Source organism: Pogona vitticeps, chromosome 8 (genome assembly GCF_051106095.1).
Source record: "Pogona vitticeps strain Pit_001003342236 chromosome 8, PviZW2.1, whole genome shotgun sequence".
NCBI lineage: Eukaryota > Metazoa > Chordata > Lepidosauria > Squamata > Agamidae > Pogona > Pogona vitticeps.
This window is the reverse complement of record NC_135790.1, coordinates 1,295,561-1,313,973: the sequence shown is the minus strand read 5'-3', so window position 1 is coordinate 1,313,973 and position 18,413 is coordinate 1,295,561. Positions and strand designations below refer to the sequence as shown.

Here is an 18,413-nt window from a genome sequence, read left to right as displayed (position 1 = left end):
ACCTGTTGTGCTACAAGGAGACAATACAAGCCATGAAAATTTGTATTTATTTATTTTACAAATTAAAATGGGGGAAGTCAAAAGAAGGGAGAAAGCTACAAACATGGCCTGTCCTCACCCCGGCGACCCCCTTGCAGGAAGGCGGCTCCTTCCAAACACCCAAGGGAGACCCTGGCCCTAGACACAAGTGCCCCACCTCTTGCTTCGCGGCTTCTCCCTTTGAGGAGGGGAGGGCCCATGTTCACAGGTATAACAAGACAAAGACAAAGAGGCCCCAAGCGCAACTGCCCCAAACTCTACTTAGGAGCCCGTCTGGTTGACATCATTTTAATGACTCAGGAACAAACATGTTTGTTTGCTTCCAGCATCCGCCTGATCTCACCACATCCTCATCTGCTATAGGAGCAGGCAGTACCAGCCAGAGGCAGGAGATGGGGCTCTACTCTTTCCCTTCCCTCTCCAACCCAAGATTACAGAGTGGCATTGGAGGGGGGGGGACAGGATTTATACCTATCCGACACACAACCTACAGACAACTGTCCTATGGTTTTCAAAGAGGCCATTCCCGCCCCCCAAATAGTTGCGTTTCATCAGTGAGTGCCTCCAGGTTGATCTTCTGGAGCTACCTCTCTACCTGGGGGAATTGGGGGAAAGGGGAAAAGCTCAGCAGGCCTGGTGAACCGCTGTTTTGTGGAGACCAGGAGAGAGTGTGGGAACAACAGATGTTTTCAACAGATGTTATGCGCTGACAAGTCCCCTCTGACTTAGGGTGACCCTATGAAGCAAGGACCTCCATAATGAAGAAGCAAAAGCTCCGATTCAAAGAATTATCTGCCCTGCTGATATATCCTCAGCAAATATCGGAAGGGGATATTAGCAAATACCATGGTTTCTCCCCAGCATTTCAAAAGTCACCATCAGGTAGTTACCCTTCCAGTAACTGTTTTGGCAGTCTATATGCAGAAGTAGAATCTATATACTTAGTGTGCATGTGGTGCAGAGGAGCCCAGTCCTCTTGTTTATGCAGAATTGAGCCCTACTTAATTAGGAAGCAGGAGGCAGTGTGGTGTAGCAGATAACATGTCAGACTACGACCCAGGAGATCTGAGTGCAAATCCCCCTTCAGCCATGGAAATTTCCTGGGAAGCCATGCTTTAAATATTTCACATCCTTTGGAAACTCTGTGCAGGTCACCATAACTCAGAAGTGATGGGATGGCACACAAGGAGAACTTTGGATCAGGACCGAGCACCAAGTATTGTGCAGTGTAGTGGATGGTGTGCCAGACTGGGACTCGGGAGATCTGAGTTCAAATTCCACTAGGCTGCGGAAACTCAGTTGAAGGTGGCAATGAAAAACCACACCTTGAACATCTCGCAAAAGCCCTGTTGGGGTCATCATACCTTGAAAATGGCTTGGAGGCAAACAACAACAACAATGTGTGAGAAGGTACCTAATTTTCAAATAATGGCCAGGTGCAAACAGGAAAGAATGAAGTTCTCCATCCTAGCAATTACAAAGTGCCCAAAACGAAATGCCATTGTGGGCGGACAAGCCCAGGGCTCCGAACGCTGGCATGCCAGCCACCGGTTTCTGTCCGGCGTCAGCTGACAAAGAACGAAGTCAAATATGCCGCCCTGCAGGGTCACTTCGGTCTGGCTCTTACCAAGAAATAAACCCTGCTGCATCTCTCATTCATTCTGCCAGCCTTAAGTGGCGCTCAAGAGGTGCTCCTGCCTCTGGCTTCGAGGCTTGCCAGGTCCCCGATATCCACCACCACCCTGAAAGGGGGCAAAGGGGCAGCCGCCCAGTGTCCTGCCCAGCTCCTCCATCCACTCGTTTATTCGTTGCGCTTGTGTTCTACCTTTCCTTAAAGGAGCGTAGCAGAAAAGACAGTTGTCTTAACGTGGAATAAGTGCAAACACCCGCTACCGGGGGTAGAAAGGTGAGGGGGCCTGCCGGACCTCTGAGGTGGGCTCCCCGAGTCTCCTTGGCCAGAGGGGTGCCCAACCTTGGAGGATGCTCCGATCTCTCTTTGGGGCTGGGCTGAGTGAGCTGAAGGGCGTCAAGTGGCCGCGGCAGCTGTGTCTCTTTTGGCCCTTTAGTCACTGCCTGACAAGTCTCCCTGGGGCCTCCTACGCCGCTCCTTCTGCCTTATATATCTTATCGGAGCGTGTTCCTGTAATTCCTAATTTCCATCTGCAGATTAACTGGGACGGCTACTGCTATCAGCCGGGAGCATCTGCCTGAGGAACAGCAGCTGGCTGAGTCATGCCCTCTGGAGATACAGGATTGTGTGAGCTGTGTACATCTGGGGGAGCCGCTTTCATTCCAGAAGTTCAAGGATTTCTTAGTAGGAACATTTGCAGGAGTCGATGGAGGAGGAGGAGAAGCTGACACTGGACAATAGCAAACATCTCTCCCATGCTTGACACGTTTTCTAAGATGTGGATCAAACTTTCTAGACTGCAATAAGGACTCCGGAGGAACAGCTTGGTCACAGATGATGAGCATGTTAGAGTTTTGAGGGTTTTTTTAATTAACACTTTTCAGGGCAGTGGCTATGCTGCTAGATGGATTCTTAGAACTGTAAACTGTTGGTTATACTTTTGTGCACATTATACCACTCCTCACTAAAAAGATTTGTTGTTGTTGTTGTTTATTCATAGGTTGTCCTCCGTTGCCTCCTTCAGTGATTCCGTTGGGTCGCTATTTGCTCAATGTGTTGTATTTCGATGATGCTCCCTGATGGGTTGAAACACGAGAGCGCCCTGATTAGTAGGGCTGCTCTTGAGATTAAGGAAAACGCACTAAAAAATGCACTGGAGCAGAATCTGTGGCAGCCAGAGGTCACGAAAGCATGACACTGAACAGGACTGGGAAGACCGAATATTTGCACATGCTAGATTGCTGGCATTTTCTTTTCCGAGAGAGCTCTGCATGTTCTGTGCTAAACCTTGCACATTTAGGAGAAAAAGAATTTGGAATGGATGCGGTGTGGACTTTTCTGTACAGGATATTCCACATACCTGTGTGTGGAGTCTGAAATATCAGGGCAGCACCGTTTTGCTAGACAGAAGCCCATTAAAACGTCTTTGGTAAAGAAACCTTTATGCAAGGAGGTTTGAAGCCAGCGAAGCATCAGCTCTGCCAAAATGTATGAAATGGGAACTTCGGAGATGATGTGAAATTGTTCTGAGGGCACTAAGAGCCCCTTTCTGCTCATTCAGAGCCTCTTGAGGACATTAAGGAGCCTCTTTGATGAGGAGCAGCCCCGAGAGCTAAATAGGTGCACTTTGGCTGCAACCCCGGCAGGGAACGGGGTGCAATCCTCTCTCGGGTACAAAGCCAGGGGTGGGGGTGGGGGGTTTATTTGGCAGGAATAGAAGGATCCTCCAGAGCTGGAAGGCAGTTTGGTCCCCGAGAGGGCTCCAAAAGCCCTCCCCAATTTGAATCAAGGACCAACTGGTTTTGCTCGGTTTCCGTTTCAAGGGAAAAGAAGCGGCACTCCACGCAATGTTTCCAAAGCCGTGTCATGGACTTCTTCTCTGTGGGGGACCTGGGAAAGCAAAGGGAACCCCCCCCTACACACACACAATCAACCATCCTCTCCAAGGACGTGCAGTCGTTTCTTGTAGAGCCTCTCGCCATGAGTTGAAGGGAAGGCCCTTCACAGGGAAACGCAGAGAGAGGCCAGGCACGGCCAACATGCATTTCCAAGGGAGAAATCTGCAGACTCAGTTGGTACGACCATCCTTTCTACGTTCTTTAAAAAAAGGAGGATGAAAGAGAATACTGTACTGGTTTGCATTAAATTGCAGAGGCCTGTTTCCATGAACAGATTCCCAGTGTGGTGTACTGGACAGAGTGATGGACTAGGGACTCAGGAGGCCTGGGTCTTAAATGACCAGCTTAAATAACCAGCTTATGCCAAGTGCCTGCACCGTGTATTTGATCATAATGGCAGTCAAGGCTCCATCCTTCTGATGAAGTAGCTATCCTGCGGTTTCTGGAGTGCTCTACATATTATGTGCACAACATCCCTGTGAGGTAGTGTAACAGTGCCTATATTTCCGAGGAAGCAGCTTGCTTGATGTTCCAGAGAGGTAGCTGTGTGGGTAAATTTCCACATGCACAACAAAACGAAGCAAACAGCAAAACCCAAGAGCGCAAAGACTAAGAGGTTTATGTCCATGTGTGCTTTAGAGAACCATGGTCTGCTTCCTCCCTAGTAGTATTGTGATATATATATTCCCACCTGATGTTGCATCATTGCTTTGAGCAATCTTTGTCTGACATGCTGGCAGAACTAGCAATAGCTAGGAGGTGAATTTAGGGTGATCTCTGCAGAATATCTTGGAGCGGGGAGGGGGGGCGGCACTCAGATGGTTCAGCCAAGGAGAGTTTAGTGGTCAAAAGCAACCCACAGACTGACCTGCATGTCAGAATCCCATTGGGAGGGACAAGCGGGGGAGAAGGTGGCATCAGCGGTTGGATTTAACCTCTCTGATGATCTCAGCCGCTTTTTAAAAGAGCATGTTTCCTGCCCTGATGGTGAGGAGGGTGTTTGCAAATGTATGAACAAGGCCTGCTGAAAATGAGAAACCAGGAAAACGACTGGGCTTAAGTTAGGTGATACAGTTATCATGTCATTTGAAGCAGAGCTCCTCAAAGCGGTAAAAGATCCCAGGCTGTCCTACCCTACGCTTCATATTTTGTAAAAATGGGCTTCAATTTGGCTTGTGACTGGGGCCCAAAGCTTTCATTTGCAATTTGATCGCCAGTCGCCAAGCTCTGAAAGAATTGCGTTCCTGGTGGGAAAGTGTTGTAATAACAGGAAATGTGCACTTCCCTTAATGTGTGGCTTCATTTTGAGCAAGATTTTCAGTGGTTCTGGGCGGGGGATGTAGCGCCCTTGATCTGCCTGGGACCAGCGAAACCAGAATCAACCCGCTGAAAGCAGGACAGCAAAGGCCAACAAACCACATGGTCCCTAAAGAAACGGCGCGCGTCTCTGAGACTAGAGGGTCTACAGAACCCTCCTCTCTTTTTTTGCCTATGGAAGTGGAGGCACTGGGTGCAGATTTTCAAACAACAGCCCCCCCCCAAAGCGGCTGTTTCCTTGGCCCCCGAGCGAGCGAGCGAGCGAGTGGTGTTCGCTGCTCCATGAGGTCACCCCCTCGGGACCTCCGAGGGCTTTTAGGATGTGTCGGGGCTCGGCCACGGAGCGGACGGGTGGTTTTTCCGCCCAGCTCCCACTGCTGCCTCGGTCTCCTCTTGGCAGCCAGCTGGGTCGTTTACACAGCCCCTGAAAGGCCGGTCTTGTTCTGCCGGACGGCTCTTGGAAACCCCCCCAAAGAAGGCCTCCTTTCAGAAGCCTCCAGTTTTTCCTAGACAGAAAATTGTCATTTTTCAAACACCACAAGGCCCGCTTCTCTTCGCCTGGAGCCTTTCTGTTCCTGCACGGGTGGATTGACGTCAGGCAGGGGCCTCTTTGTGATGGTCTCCAGAAGGAGGGGTGTGTGTGTGTCCCCTTTAGCAACCTGCCCTGGCGGCCCCAAAGGGGTCAGCGAGCCAGGATTCGGGGTGGGGTGGGGTGGGAAGGGAAGGGGGGGTGCCTGCCCTTCTCGGCCCCAGAGCTCACCCCCTCTTGCAGGTTTGGGAAAGGAAACTGCAGGGCTCCATTCATGCCTCAAAAGGAGAGATGGGCAAAAACAGGGGCCGATGTCAGGCCGACAGCGCTTGCGAGAGGGTGGGGCGGGCGGCTGAAATCTCACGGAATTCCTCAGCTTCCTCGGATCATCAGCCTGGAGGACCAACGGCCGGGGGGGGGGGAGCAGGTTTCATTTGGGGTCCGAAGGCGTTTCAGAGCCTGGGCAGACACTGCCCCCCTCATTTCCCAAATGGCTCCAGGGCTCACAGATTCAGTGCAAAAGTCTCTCTCTCTCTCTCTCTCTCTCTCTCTCTCTGTGTGTGTGTGTGTGTGATTGAGAGATCAGCGCAAGAGCTGTAGATAGATGCCCTTGGTCCCATTCCGAGCAAGGCTGGGAGTGGAGTGCCAATGGGATAAGGCAGCCACCACCCGCTTGAGAGCTCAGAATCGGCCCCCCTGGCTCCCTCTCTCTAACGAGAGGGCCGGGACGGAACGACTGCGCTGCCTGCCCTCCTCAGCCCTCTGGGCTGTGCTGGTGCTGCCCGCCCTGTTTGTCTGCTCCTGGAGATCAGGATGTTTTCACCCAGGCAAGGGATGAACCCCCTTCTTCCATCCTGATTCGGCCTGGGCTGGCTGCAGCCCCAGAGGAATCCTGCTCTCTTGAACGCACATCAGTGGAAAGAGACCCCCGTTTTAACCCTGGGAGCGGCCTTCCCCATGAAATCCTCCACGGAAAATTTCCGTGTGTGATCTCAAGCCGAAAGGAAATCGGCCTCGGCTGCCTTCGGGCTCTGCCTCAGAGTTCCCCCAACGTCCAAATAAGCAACCACGTTTCTCACATGGCCCAACGGAGAGATTTCCTTCCCACTTCGGGTTCCTGGTGTCATTTCTGCCCCAGAAGAGGGTTGGAGGCTTTGGGTAGCCTTTGCTTAAACTTGCTCTAAACATCCCCCCCCCCTTTTTTTGGAAAACCTGACAATTGACTGGGAGCTCTCCCATTTCCGACGCCAGCCCAGCGCTTCTCCGAGGGCTCTGCAGGGCACACAAAACATTCATTTGCAAGCATCAACATCTCTTGTCCTGTTTGTTTTCAGCTGAGTGAAGAAGGGAGTAAATATCTGATTCTTTAACGGGGAAGCAGAGCGGCAGTTTGCTGGAGACTCTCCGTTCAAGGGCGGAAAAAAGCCACTGGGGAATAATATCAGATACGTTGTAGGGGCCGTGCTTTCAGGCTGTGGCCTCTGTAAAGTTCAAAGCGTCCTCCGAATTGGCCGGGTTGACTTTTGTATTTCAAGAAAAGTTCAGTAGCGCAGGCGGTTCTGGAGCCCGGCTGCTTCATTCAAAACACAGATCTGCTCAATAGCCTTTGACGGTGGCTGAAATCCAGTAGTCAATCACCACTAGAGTTGCCCCATTGAATCAGTGGGGATTTGGTGAGGCAACTCCTCTGTAAATTCCTCTGCTTCAATGGGATTGCTCGCAGTGGATCACAGCGAAGCATGCTCTGGGCTTTTCTTCTTCTTCTTTTTCAATCCAGGTGTATGTTGAGGGTGTGCTCAGATCCCTTGAACACCCACCTGAAGAGAAATGGTTCAACCGAGGGTTGGGGGGAGAGGTTGAAGTTTGCTCCTTACATAATCAAGTTCATGGTTTCAAAGGCTGCTTCTGAGCCTGCCTTCCTCTCTTGTACAACTAAAACGTGGCAACCCGGGGAGGTTAAAATCAGCCAGGGTTTAAATCAACCCAGCGAAAACCCATTCAGATTGTCCCCGGTTTGGAAACAAGGATGGTTTTCCCGGAAGGTATTTTGGTCTCTCTGCCCTCAGTCCTTGGGAGTTCCTCCTCCAGAGAAGGCTTTGGCGCCCATGCCCAAGGCCGAGAACACCCTCCCACGCAGGAAGTGCACACCGGTACAGTTGGCGGGCCCGATCCCTCTCGTTCTCACCAGGCTGACTCACAGCGAATCCTCTGGGTGTGGGCAGGCAAAGGGGTGTGTGTGTGTGTGTGTGTGAGGATTTCCCAGGCCCCCTGGCCCACCTTGTCACTCCCAGGCTGACACAAGGAGTGATTTGTGTTGGCAGGAAATTACTTGGCAGGTTTCTTTCAACCCCCCCCCAAAGGGGGGAGCTTGTTTTCTTATTTCCCAGGCATTCCCAAGGATGTTTCACCCATGACAAGGTGACAAATCCCAGCCAGTCATCCTTGCAAAGAGAAAGAGCCCCACATGGTGGTTAATCACCCCTGTCGGATGCTCACATTGGCAAACACTCTCATAACTCCTTTTTCCTACAGGAGACGAAACCTCACAGAGAGCGGGAGCATCCTGATTTTAGCAGGGGAGGCCAGTGGAAAGAGAGGAGAAGACCACAGAACTCAGGTGGCACCCTGACCACTAAATAAAGCCCAAGAACGTCACACTAAAAATAAATGTCCTGGTCCACTGGGTTTTGTTGTTTGCTTGTCTGTGCGCTTAAGCAAACCAACACCACAACCTATTTTAGGAGGGCAAAAGTGTAACATGCAGCAAGTTTGAAACCTAGGAATCTATTGTATTTTGTCCCTCCAATCCTGGAAATGTCATGACTGGACTGTCTGAGCGTGAAGACTTTGGCTTATATGCTGGGTGGGTTCATCCCCGGGGGCTGCATTTAAACTGAAAAAAGAAGCAGGTCGGGTGCAGTGGAAGCACCTTAACGAGTCTGGGGCAACCTTCTCCGACCCGAGGCCTCCAGGAATGTTGGACTACATCTCCCATCTGGAGAGCACCAGGTGAGGGTGGCGTAATGCATGGGATGGCTTCCCAGAGCCAGCGCAAGCCCAGCAAAGTGAGGGTCAAGCTCGATAAGACAGTCGGCTCTGTGCAGAAGCCGGTAGACCATGACTCTTCCCACGGTGTGCCCACCGCAGAAAGGTAAATATTGCTAAGTGAGGGCACCTCAAGCCAAACAGGGCAAAATCTCAGCACAATGCGCCTCTGACATGTTTCCTTTCCCTCTGCTTTGACCAAGACAAGATGCTCTGTAAAAAGGCCAGGAAGAAAGGCCTGGTGGAGATAAGCCTAGTTGCATACTCCTGGCGGGATTTTGTGGCAGGCTTCCGTTCCTTCTCTTCGCCCACAAGTGGAGGACCTTTCTTTCTTTGCCCAACAGGGAATTTTGGAGAGCTGCGCATAGGCCTCCCCTTGTATCTCCATAGCAACCCCGTTGGAGTCGCCCACAGCCATCCTAGAAACATCATGGCGGTGTTGAAATTCGAATCCAAGTCTTCCTGATGCATTGCACCAGTCTGGTTAAGAAGAGCAACACACGGGTCTGTCTGAAAAGCCAGCAGAGAAGCTGGCAGCCTCTCCATGAGGTGGTCACTCTGTTGTTCCTCAGGTGATGAGAAACGTGAATTATTCTGAATCTATTCCCTCTCCTTCCCCCGTTTCTTTGCAAGAGACATAGTAGTGAGTGCAAGGGAGTCAGACTTGTATTTTTGCTGATCCCAAGACTCCCCAGTCCTAATCCAAAGTAAACACACGACTGAATCCTTTTATGTTGGATAAAAACACAGAGACCCCCTTGTCTGACGAACCCTTTGGTTGGCAATATACAGTGGGCCCTTTTTCCTGCTGCATTTGAATTTTATGCCTCTTGAAAAGCAAAGTGTCCTGTCCCCTTCCTCGGGAGCTGGTGGATTCATGCAGGGAACGTAGAAAGTGGCATATGCTCTTCTGGGAAGGGACCCGTCTCCTGTCTCTGTTGCTTTAAAATGACTCTAAGCTCCAGGTGATCACCTAAATACATAAATAAACACCTTTCCTCTGCTCGGAAAGAAGCCTCCTCCATCACAGCAGAACCTCCTCCTCACTTTTGATTTTGAAATAACTTGTAATGCTGTTAAGAAGGAGAGGGAGCAGTCCTTTCTCAACTGTGCAGCCTCTGATTATTGTAGACTACAACTCCCATAACTCTTGACCGTTGGCTCCATGCTCTGCAGCTGACAGGTGTTTTAGTCCTCAGGGTTGGGAAAGGCACTTGGTTGCCTACCTCAGAACTGAAAGCAGGCTGCCAGGTGGAAGGAACTCGGTCCAAGGAAGAGAAAGCATCCCCCCCCCCTTTAATTGTAACAGCACCTTTCACAGTTCTGCAGACGCGGGAATTTTATCAGGTGTAGATGACAAAGCAAACAATGTGTTATGAAATCCCATTGTATAAAAAAATAAAAGTACAGGAATCCTGTCCTCTTCCTCATGTTTCCACACTCGCTGGGAACCTGATCCGTGCAGAAATTTTATCTCAGCTTCCTTTAACAGAAAGGTTTGTTAATTCATATACAGTATTTGCAAGGAGGCCTATGATTCTCAAAACACAAGCAGTTCTGGAGATGAAAAATAGGTGGGCTGCACGGGGCAGAATTCAACCAGACATACTCCTGGCAAAGTTCCAATTTGTTTCGCACCGAGGTCAGCAAAGATGCCCCCTTCTGCGGCTGGATCGCAACCCCCAGGAGTCCACACCAGCTGCTCAGGGGGCTCAAGCGGACGGGAACAGTGATCAAACCACCCTGGGAGTTTGCCTGCCCCAGAGAGAAGCCAATGAAGTGGGTCGGGTTCTCTTTCACGTGGGGTGTGCAGGTGTGTGTGTGTGTCCAAGCAGCTGACAAATGAGATTTGGCCATAGCATGACCTGCTGACAGATCTGCTCTGCGCCCATCAGCAGGGTGCCCGCGCAGCACCTGACGCCGGTGGCTTGGTTTTGTCTGCTTCCGCTTGGCCCAAGAAAATAGCAAAGTAGAGCAGGGAGAGACCCTTTCAGCACCCGTAGACGACTACCCCCTGACTGCAACAGCAGCCAAGCCCTGCACGCCTGGACAGTTGGAGGAGCCCCTCTGGGCCAGATCATGCTAGGAAGGAGCACCCGGCACATTTTTTAAAAAATAAGTTATTCCTTGCAAACGAATGGACAGATGGACGGATGGACAGACAGAAAAAAGAAAAGAAAAGAAAAGAAAAGAAAAGAAAAGAAAAGAAAAGAAAGAAAGAAAGAAAGAAAGAAAGAAAGAAAGAAAGAAAGAAAGAAAGAAAGAAAGAAAGAAAGAAAGAAACATAAGGTGCTGCTTGGCTAGCCAGAGGACCAGCCTAGAGCAATGGGCATTTTGGCCAGAGCAGCTCCTCACACATTGCGAGGGAGAAGTAGCACCTGCTAAAATTCTCCCTCAGACACATCATGCCAGCTCTCCCCCATCTACCCTCCTTTGCATTTAGTCAGCTTAAATGGAGGCTGATTTGCAAAGCCCAGGAGGCAGCGTGATCCCATCGAAAGCGGGTTAGCCCAGCTACGTAAAACTCTTATTAGCCAGCCTGGGTTTATTGATTTATTTTCCCTAATCGCCCCTGGTCCGTCTTAAGGAAACCATTCCCTCCTCCTTTCCTGCCGGTTGGGGCCAAGCCGTGCTGAGGAGGATCACTCTGGCTATCAAGCCTAGCGGAGAACCCTTGTCAGTGACTCAGGCGTGGAAAGGGGAGGATAATGAGGGAAGCATCTTCGGTTTGCATCAATAAATAATGGGACCATCAGTGTGTGGAACAGAAGGGGAAAGTGCAGAAGGGAGCTGGGTGGCCAACGGTCTGGGAAAATGCATCTGGCCTGCTTTTGTACATTTGGTCTGGAGAACTCAGTAAGTGGCTTTTGGGCCAGCTCTGCTATTGCTGTCTAAAAGGAATAACTGCAGCAGTCGGGCAAAAAGATGTAAAGTAACTTTGTTTCTACTTATTTTTCTTTTGATTCCACTGATTGGAGGGGTTGTTATTCCACGCCGAGAAGTCATTTCCTACTCAACGGTCACCCTGCAAATTCATGACCGTACATGATTACCTTCCCTGTAGAGAGAGAGAGAGGGCTGTCCTTTCATTCCAAACATCACTTCCAGTTCTCCCGAGGGTTCCAAGAACCACAGAACCCAAACTGCAGAACAGGTTGGCTCTAGAAAAGATATTGACATTTTGGACGCGAACTTGCCAAGGGCAGTGAAGGGAGGGGGAGCAGCCTCTATTAGAAGAGGCGACTGTTCTGTGCCGTCAAGTTGCCTCTGACTCACGGCGACCCTATGAATAAACAATCTTCGATGCGTCCTCTCTTCAACAGCCCTGCACAGGTCTTGAAAAGTCCAGCCCGTGGCTTCCTTGTGGGAGCCAGTCCATCTTGTGTTGGCCTTCCTCTTGTCCTGCTGCTTCCCACCTTTCCCAGAGAATCCTCTTGCCTTCTCGTGATGAACCCAAAGGAGGACAACTTCAGCTTCAACATGTTTTGCCTCCAGAGACAGTCGGGAGAAGCAGATGTTCCTGTCCCTCTATTAGAAAGTGCTTTTTTCTATTTTTATTTCATGCTTCGAGTAGGAGGTCCCAATACAAAGGGCACTGAACAGGAAATACGCCTTGCTCAGCAAGGCTGGTCAGAAGGTGAGAGGAGGCCAAGCTTATCTTCCATGGCTTTCAGAATTCGCTTTCACAACAAATCACCCGAGAGGCTGGCGTTGACTGGAGGTTTCTCTGATTCTTTCTGAAGCATAAAAATGGGACTTCCTTTGAAAAGCGTGGTGGCTCTTTCCTGGGAAGTCTCTCCACCCCGCACGGAGCTGTTTTTGTCATTCCAGAGAAAATAACACAGACGTAACTTGTTGCAAAACACAGTGGAAATGCCCAGCCCTCACTGTGTCTGAAATAGGGGCACCCTTCCAAATCTTTATCCCTAACCTTTGCCCTCTCCCCAAAAGGTAGCTAAATAGGTAGGACGTCCAGGTGTGTGTGTGCCGGGGGGGGGCACGGTCAATTTAATTCAGTCTGTGGTGGAGAGTAAACTATTGGGGTGGGGTGAGGAAGAGAGCCTTTTAAAAAAAATCTCTGCCACAGAATTTGTACCAGACTCTGAGGACAGTCCTGGAATCTGAAGCAATAAAGAAACACCCTCTGTGCATGTGCAGAGTTCATAGTGACAGAGAGCCAAGGAAAGAATGCAACGTGGTACCCTCCCCCCCTTTTTTTTTACAGTGGAGAATATCCTTGTTATTTTGTCCAAACATCTACATTCCCCTAAACAGGCCAGCCCAAGACCCTGAGGCCAGGTGAGGACCTACTATCCCCCCCCCCCGCCCAGACGCTCTGGGGCTCACGGGGACGGGTGGGTGGGGGTTGCCCTGCCACCAGTTTTAAGGCCGCCCCCTTTGGGGCTATTTTGCCCAAACAGCTGGGGGATCTGCCTCCTCGGCCCCCGCACCCCCAGCAAACGCCCGGGCGGCGGGGAAATGCTTTTTCGAGACGGCAGGATCGCGCCTCCTTTTGCTCCCAGGTAGCTCAAAGCAGCGACCCGAGCCGCGGAGGGGGTGCGGGGGGGGTGTTAGGCGGCCGCGGGGCCCCTGGAGACCGGACTTGGACCCCACCGAGGGGGCTCCCCTGCGCGCTGCGCTCTCGCGCCCCATCGGGCGCGCCGCCTACCGCCAGCTCGGCGCCTCTGCCGCGGTTGCCGGGCCTCCCTCCTCCGGCCCAGCCAGCCAGCCAGCCAACCAACCAGCCCGCCCGCCCCGGGGGCGTGGAAGGGACGGCGGCGAGGAGGAGGCGCGGCCGGGCCGTCCGGGCGGCCAGTCGGCGCACCTGGCCGCGGCGCGCAGCAGCGGAGCGCGGGCAGAAAGAGGCGAGCGCACGCGGGCGCCTTCCCTGCTCCCAGGCAGCTGTCCGACTCCCGGCAGGAGCGCACGCCGCTGCTTATCTCCGCCGCCGCCTCCCCCCCTGGCACCCGAGCGCGCCCCTTGCCTTTGCGCCCACGCGGACCGAGCCTCCCGAGCCGGGCATGGTGGGCTCCGCCGGGCGCCCGACGGCGGTGAGGAGGTGAGCCCCCCTCCGCGCCCGAGCCCGGTCCGCCCAACCGCCCCTGCCCGCCCGCCCGCCCGCCCGCGCCGGACGTCCCGTCGGCGGCACAAGATGGTCAGCGCGGCCGCCGCCGCCGCCGAAGCGGCCCTGCTCACGCTCGGTAAGTGCGCGCCGCGCCGACCGGACTCCGCGCTCGCCCTGCTCGGCCTCCCCCCCCCCGTCGGGGGCGCTTCGGGACGCGCTGGGCGGAGAGGCGCGGAGAGCCCCGTGGGTGGCTCCTCGCCTTACCTCCCCGTTTACTCGAGAGGAGCCCCTCTCAGGTCGGCGGGACGCCTCGCCGGCAGTTCCTGGCGAGCGCATCTGCTTAGGATGGGACGAGAGGTCGCGCAGCGCGTCTTAAGCTTTCCCTCCTCCCGGCTTCATCTGCCCGCGGCGGAGGGGGCGCTGGGCTCCCCCCGACGCCCCCGGACCTGATTTATTAATGCCCACGGCCCGAGGCACGGAGAGGGGGGGGGGACGCGGAGTTGGGCGCAGGAATGGTGCTAACACGCCGTGATGCTGCCTTGCCCTCCCCGCCCGGGCGTGTGTGCTTTTTGCCCCTCGCACACACACAAGCACACGCGCACACACTTTGCACCTCAGGTCTCTCTCTCTCTCTTCCCCCCCCCCCCCCGCCTCGCAGCTTTCAATCCGGATTTCTCCCGCGATGTTCTTCAAACGTTAGAGCAGGGAAAGGTTAAAGCGGGTGATGGGTACGTCATGCAAGGGAGAACGAAATGAAGGCAGGGAGGAGGCCCTCCTCAGGCTCCTTGCTGAGGACTGGAAGCTTAGAAAAAGGGATTATGTTACAGGTGACTTCATCCTTCCCTCTCGGCTGCAACCAACCAGCCCACTTGTGCGCGCACCCGCTTCTGGGGGGGGGTTCGCCATCCACCCCCCTCTCCCTCGCTCTCCCCCCTTCCCCCCTCACACTTTTAGGTGCCTTCTAAGCTTCTTTTCCCTGCTATCCGCCTCTTTTCCTGTTCTAGCAAAGTTTGCTTTGGTGGCTGAAGAAGGGATCCTGGCATGTAGTTTGACCTGAGCTCTCTTTTTTCTTTGTGTTTCCATGTAAACATATTTTTAGAACAAAGACTAGGCTTGCCTCTAAGTAACCCTAACCCTTAACGGCCCAGAAAGGCTTTGAACATACAAGGGCCGTTTTCTCACGAGGTAATTAGAACTTTCTTTCTTTCTTTCTTTCTTTCTTTCTTTCTTTCTTTCTTTCTTTCTTTCTTTCTTTCTTTCTTTCTTTCTTTCTTTCTTTGTGGGAGAGGGAGAGGGAGAGGGAGGGAGGGAAACGGCCATATAATTACAGAAATACTGCTTGGAGAAATTAAACAAACACTTCAGAGCACATCACACCTCTTCTAAAATCAATGGCATCCCTTCACAGGTGTGAGATTTGTGCAGCTGTGGGATACACTTGCAGTAGAACAAGTCAGTTGGCAGCAGTCTCTGGAAAGGACATAGGTTATTACAACCAGCCAATCAAGCTTAAATAAGTGGCGTTCCGTCTTGGGCGGTTCTGGTCAGCTAGCAGAGTGTAGCATCCTTTCCTGGCATCTGAACTGGAGAGCTTACGAGCCCAGTGGTCGGTGGAGAGATTTGGAGGGCTTCCTGTTCAAGATCAAACTTGAGAAGGAAAGGCTGAGACTGCCAGAAGGGAAGGGGAGGGGAGCTAGAGATTGATCTTGGTTCATCATCAGCAACCCTAAGCTGGTGGATTTGAGAACAAGCCATGGCTGTCAAGGGGATCCTTCCAAGAGGGGCGGAGGAGCAATGCTCAGGACGCTGACAGAGTTCAAGAAGAGTTGGAAGGAAGAAGGAGTGCAAGCCGGGGTAAAAGTTTAGCCCTTATCTTCCAGGTTGAACTCTCCTCCAGGCAGATTGAAGCAAACTTGGACAGAGTGGCCTGTGGGGTATTTTCTAACCCCACGGAAATCCCAGCGTATTGAGAGTTATCAGGATGATTAGGGTTAATGGGTCTTCTATGCCCTGAACCCCCTGAAAAGGTGGGTTGCCTGGATCAAACTTTTTTTCCTCCCCCCAATGCCAAAAAGTGATAGATGTGTTAGGAGGAATTTTTAAAATTGGGTTTTAAAAAAAACTGCATGTGAAACACGTTTGAAACTCTGCCAATAGCTCTTGTGTTGTGAAATGCCTTACCTTGTGGCTTTATAGTTCTCTGTGGGTTCTGTTAAGACACACGGCGTGGAGGGGCTCCACATCCTGCCTGCCCGGATGAAGGTTAAGGCATTAAGGAGGTTGAAAGCCGAGCCCCACGGCAGTCTCTGCCTTGTGGTGGCCCCGGATTTGGCTGGCTTCCTCTTGGGCAGTGCGGTCAGAAGTGGCCGGGAACCCTTCTTCCCCTCCTCACTGTTGACCACCAGTGCCCTTTAGAGAAGAAAAAGAGAATTCCTCTGTGTGTGTGTGTGTGTGTGTGTGTGAAGATTGCACACGTTCCCACCACTGCGTTAACTTGTACGGTGTGTAAACTCATTTTTTCTTCCTGTTGTTTGGAAGGAAAGTCGGCTTGCCCATTGACCCTCCCTGAGCCTTCTCTCCATCTTTCTATCTTCTTAGTTCCTCTTCTTGAAATCCAGCAGTTTCACATTATCCATGAAGGCAGGAGCCAGATGGCAGGGTTTGATCTCAGCATGATTTCTTGCTCCAGCTTTTCTCTTCCTCAGTATATGCAACGCTTTGCCTTCAAGTAATCGATGGTCATAAAAAGCCTATCTGGGGCAGGGGAGGGAGTGTGGGGGAGGGGTTGCACTGTTTAAGGCAGTCCTCCATCAGCCTGGCATTGTTCAAATGAATTAAACTGTAACTCCCATGACACTCTGCTACACAAACCAGGTGGAGACAGGCAGGGCTAAGGTGTACTCTTGGTTCACCTGGGATACTGGCCAAATGACGAAGGGGTCAGGGTTGCCGACTGGATGCCTAACCTCTATCACAGTGGTCTCCAACCTTGGGTCTCCCCAGATGTTCTTGGACTAAAACTCCCAGAAGCCTTCACCACTAGCTGTGTTGGCTAGGATTTTTTGGGAGTTGTAGTCCAAAAACACCTCTGGAGACCCAAAGTTGGGAACCACTGCTTTATCACATTGAAAATGCATTGTAAATTCGCTTGCCAAAGGCTTCCCCAGCAAATATTTTCTTCTCAAAAACTTACAACAAGAAATCCTGGGAGTGAGTCATGGAAGTAGAATGGGTGATCCTGGCCCCGAGGTGCTCCCATTAAGCTATAAAACTTGACTCCCTGACATGGAGCGGTCAGGACTGCCTACTCTCTAAATGCCCTTGGCTGAAATCCAGTTGTGAGTCGTTGGCTCGTTGAATCAGTGGGGGATCTGGTGAGTCATTCCCTCCTCCGTAAGTTCCACTGATTCAATGGGCCCACCCTAGTTGTGACTTACGTCTGGATTCCAACCCCTGAACGATGTGACAGAGACTTCGGAGCAAACTAGGATCAGGCTGTGGACGTTTAGATTGGATCCAAGAGGTTCCTGAAGGGTTTATTTATTTTGCTCGCTGCTTCTTTGGCCCAAGAAGGGTGTAAGAGAGAGCACGTCCAGGGAGCAAAGGTCCCGGTGCCGGGCAGAGTTATCCAGGTGTTTCATTTCTCTTACAGAGGGTTCACAGGGGCTTCACTGCAGGATCGACTCATGTCTCTCAGCTCCTAAAAAAGCAAGTCGGGTGCGGTGCCTTCCCTGGGCTTTCCCTCTACAGCAGCTGCAGCCCACCTTGGCTCCTAGAAAGGAGTCCTGTGTCATGCACAACCTTTCCAAACGCCTGTTTGGTTGTGTTTGCCTATGCAGGTTTCAGTGGTATGTGTCAAATATTCTGGGTGTTTGTGTTAAGAATAAGCGAATTTGTGTTGCAAAGACTTGTGTCTCTGGATATTCTTGTTCTGGCTGATTCTCTAAAAGGAGCTGAGGATAAAAGTAGGGAAGGGATCCATCGTGTCTGTGCAGACCATGGTGGCCCAAAGACGCCGCAGGGAAGAAGCCAGCCTCACACAAACACATGTGTTGACCCAGAGATTAAAATGCTTTGTAGTGCCTCGCTCAATCTTTTCAGGCCTTTGAACAGCGTTCACAGCTCGGCGTTCAAAGCTACAAAGAGCTTCCGGAAACACCCGTTCCAGGGAAACCTGAACAGGGTGCAGACGGGGAGTTCACCATGAGCTTGATCAAAGGAATTGCATGACATGATTTTCCTTGCTTAAGGGGTGGACCTGGGTGAGGGTGGTGGTGGGGGCTGGAAATTTCCCAGGAACAGAGTAGCTGAGGGCACGGCAGGTAAAAGGTAAAGGTCCCCCTTGACATTTTTAGTCCAGTCGTGTCCGACTCTAGGGGGCGTTGCTCATCCCCGTTTTCAAGCCGTAGAGCCAGCGCTTGTCCGAAGACAGTTTCCGTTGCCACGTGGCCAGCATGACCCTCACCTTATACTCCTCCTGTGCTACTCCCGACAAAACAAGGAGAAATCTTGAAATTGTCACATTGACAAAAACCCATATGGTTTGGGAGATCATCTCCCCTCACATGAACATCTGTTGTCCCCAAACAGTTTTTAAAAAAGAAAAGCTTGCAAGTCGGTGGTGGAACAGAATATCTCTAGGGCACTTAGGAAAACCTTTTTTTTTAAAAAAAAAGGTGGAAATTGCCAATTAGCACCTTGTCTAAGGCAGCTTCTGCTGCTGGACCTTGGAGCAAACACAGCTGCCCGCCTCTGCCCTGCTGAGTCCTGCAAATGGTCATCTACAGCCATTTCACCTGTGGAAACTTGATTTGATAAACTGGATCACAATGGATCAAACTGTCTTTCCCCCACGTCGTAATCACAGCCTTAGAGTGATTCAGGGCCTTA

The 18,413-nt window shown here is 51.8% G+C and overlaps 1 protein-coding gene and 1 long non-coding RNA gene across 2 annotated transcripts in view; one reads left to right on the top strand and one right to left on the bottom strand.

The window, feature by feature from the left end:
* The window catches only part of LOC144584171 (uncharacterized), a 294,410-nt gene that overhangs the window by 39,862 nt on the left and 236,135 nt on the right, over nt 1-18,413 (bottom strand). The window lies entirely within an intron of this gene.
* TGFA (transforming growth factor alpha) overlaps nt 8,437-18,413 on the top strand; it is a 32,825-nt gene continuing 22,848 nt past the window's right edge. Inside the window, exons 1-2 of the mRNA XM_072978855.2 lie at nt 8,437-8,545; nt 12,880-13,659. Coding sequence (XP_072834956.2) covers nt 8,437-8,545; nt 12,880-13,659 — 889 coding nt within the window. The remainder of the gene's footprint in view (nt 8,546-12,879; nt 13,660-18,413) is intronic.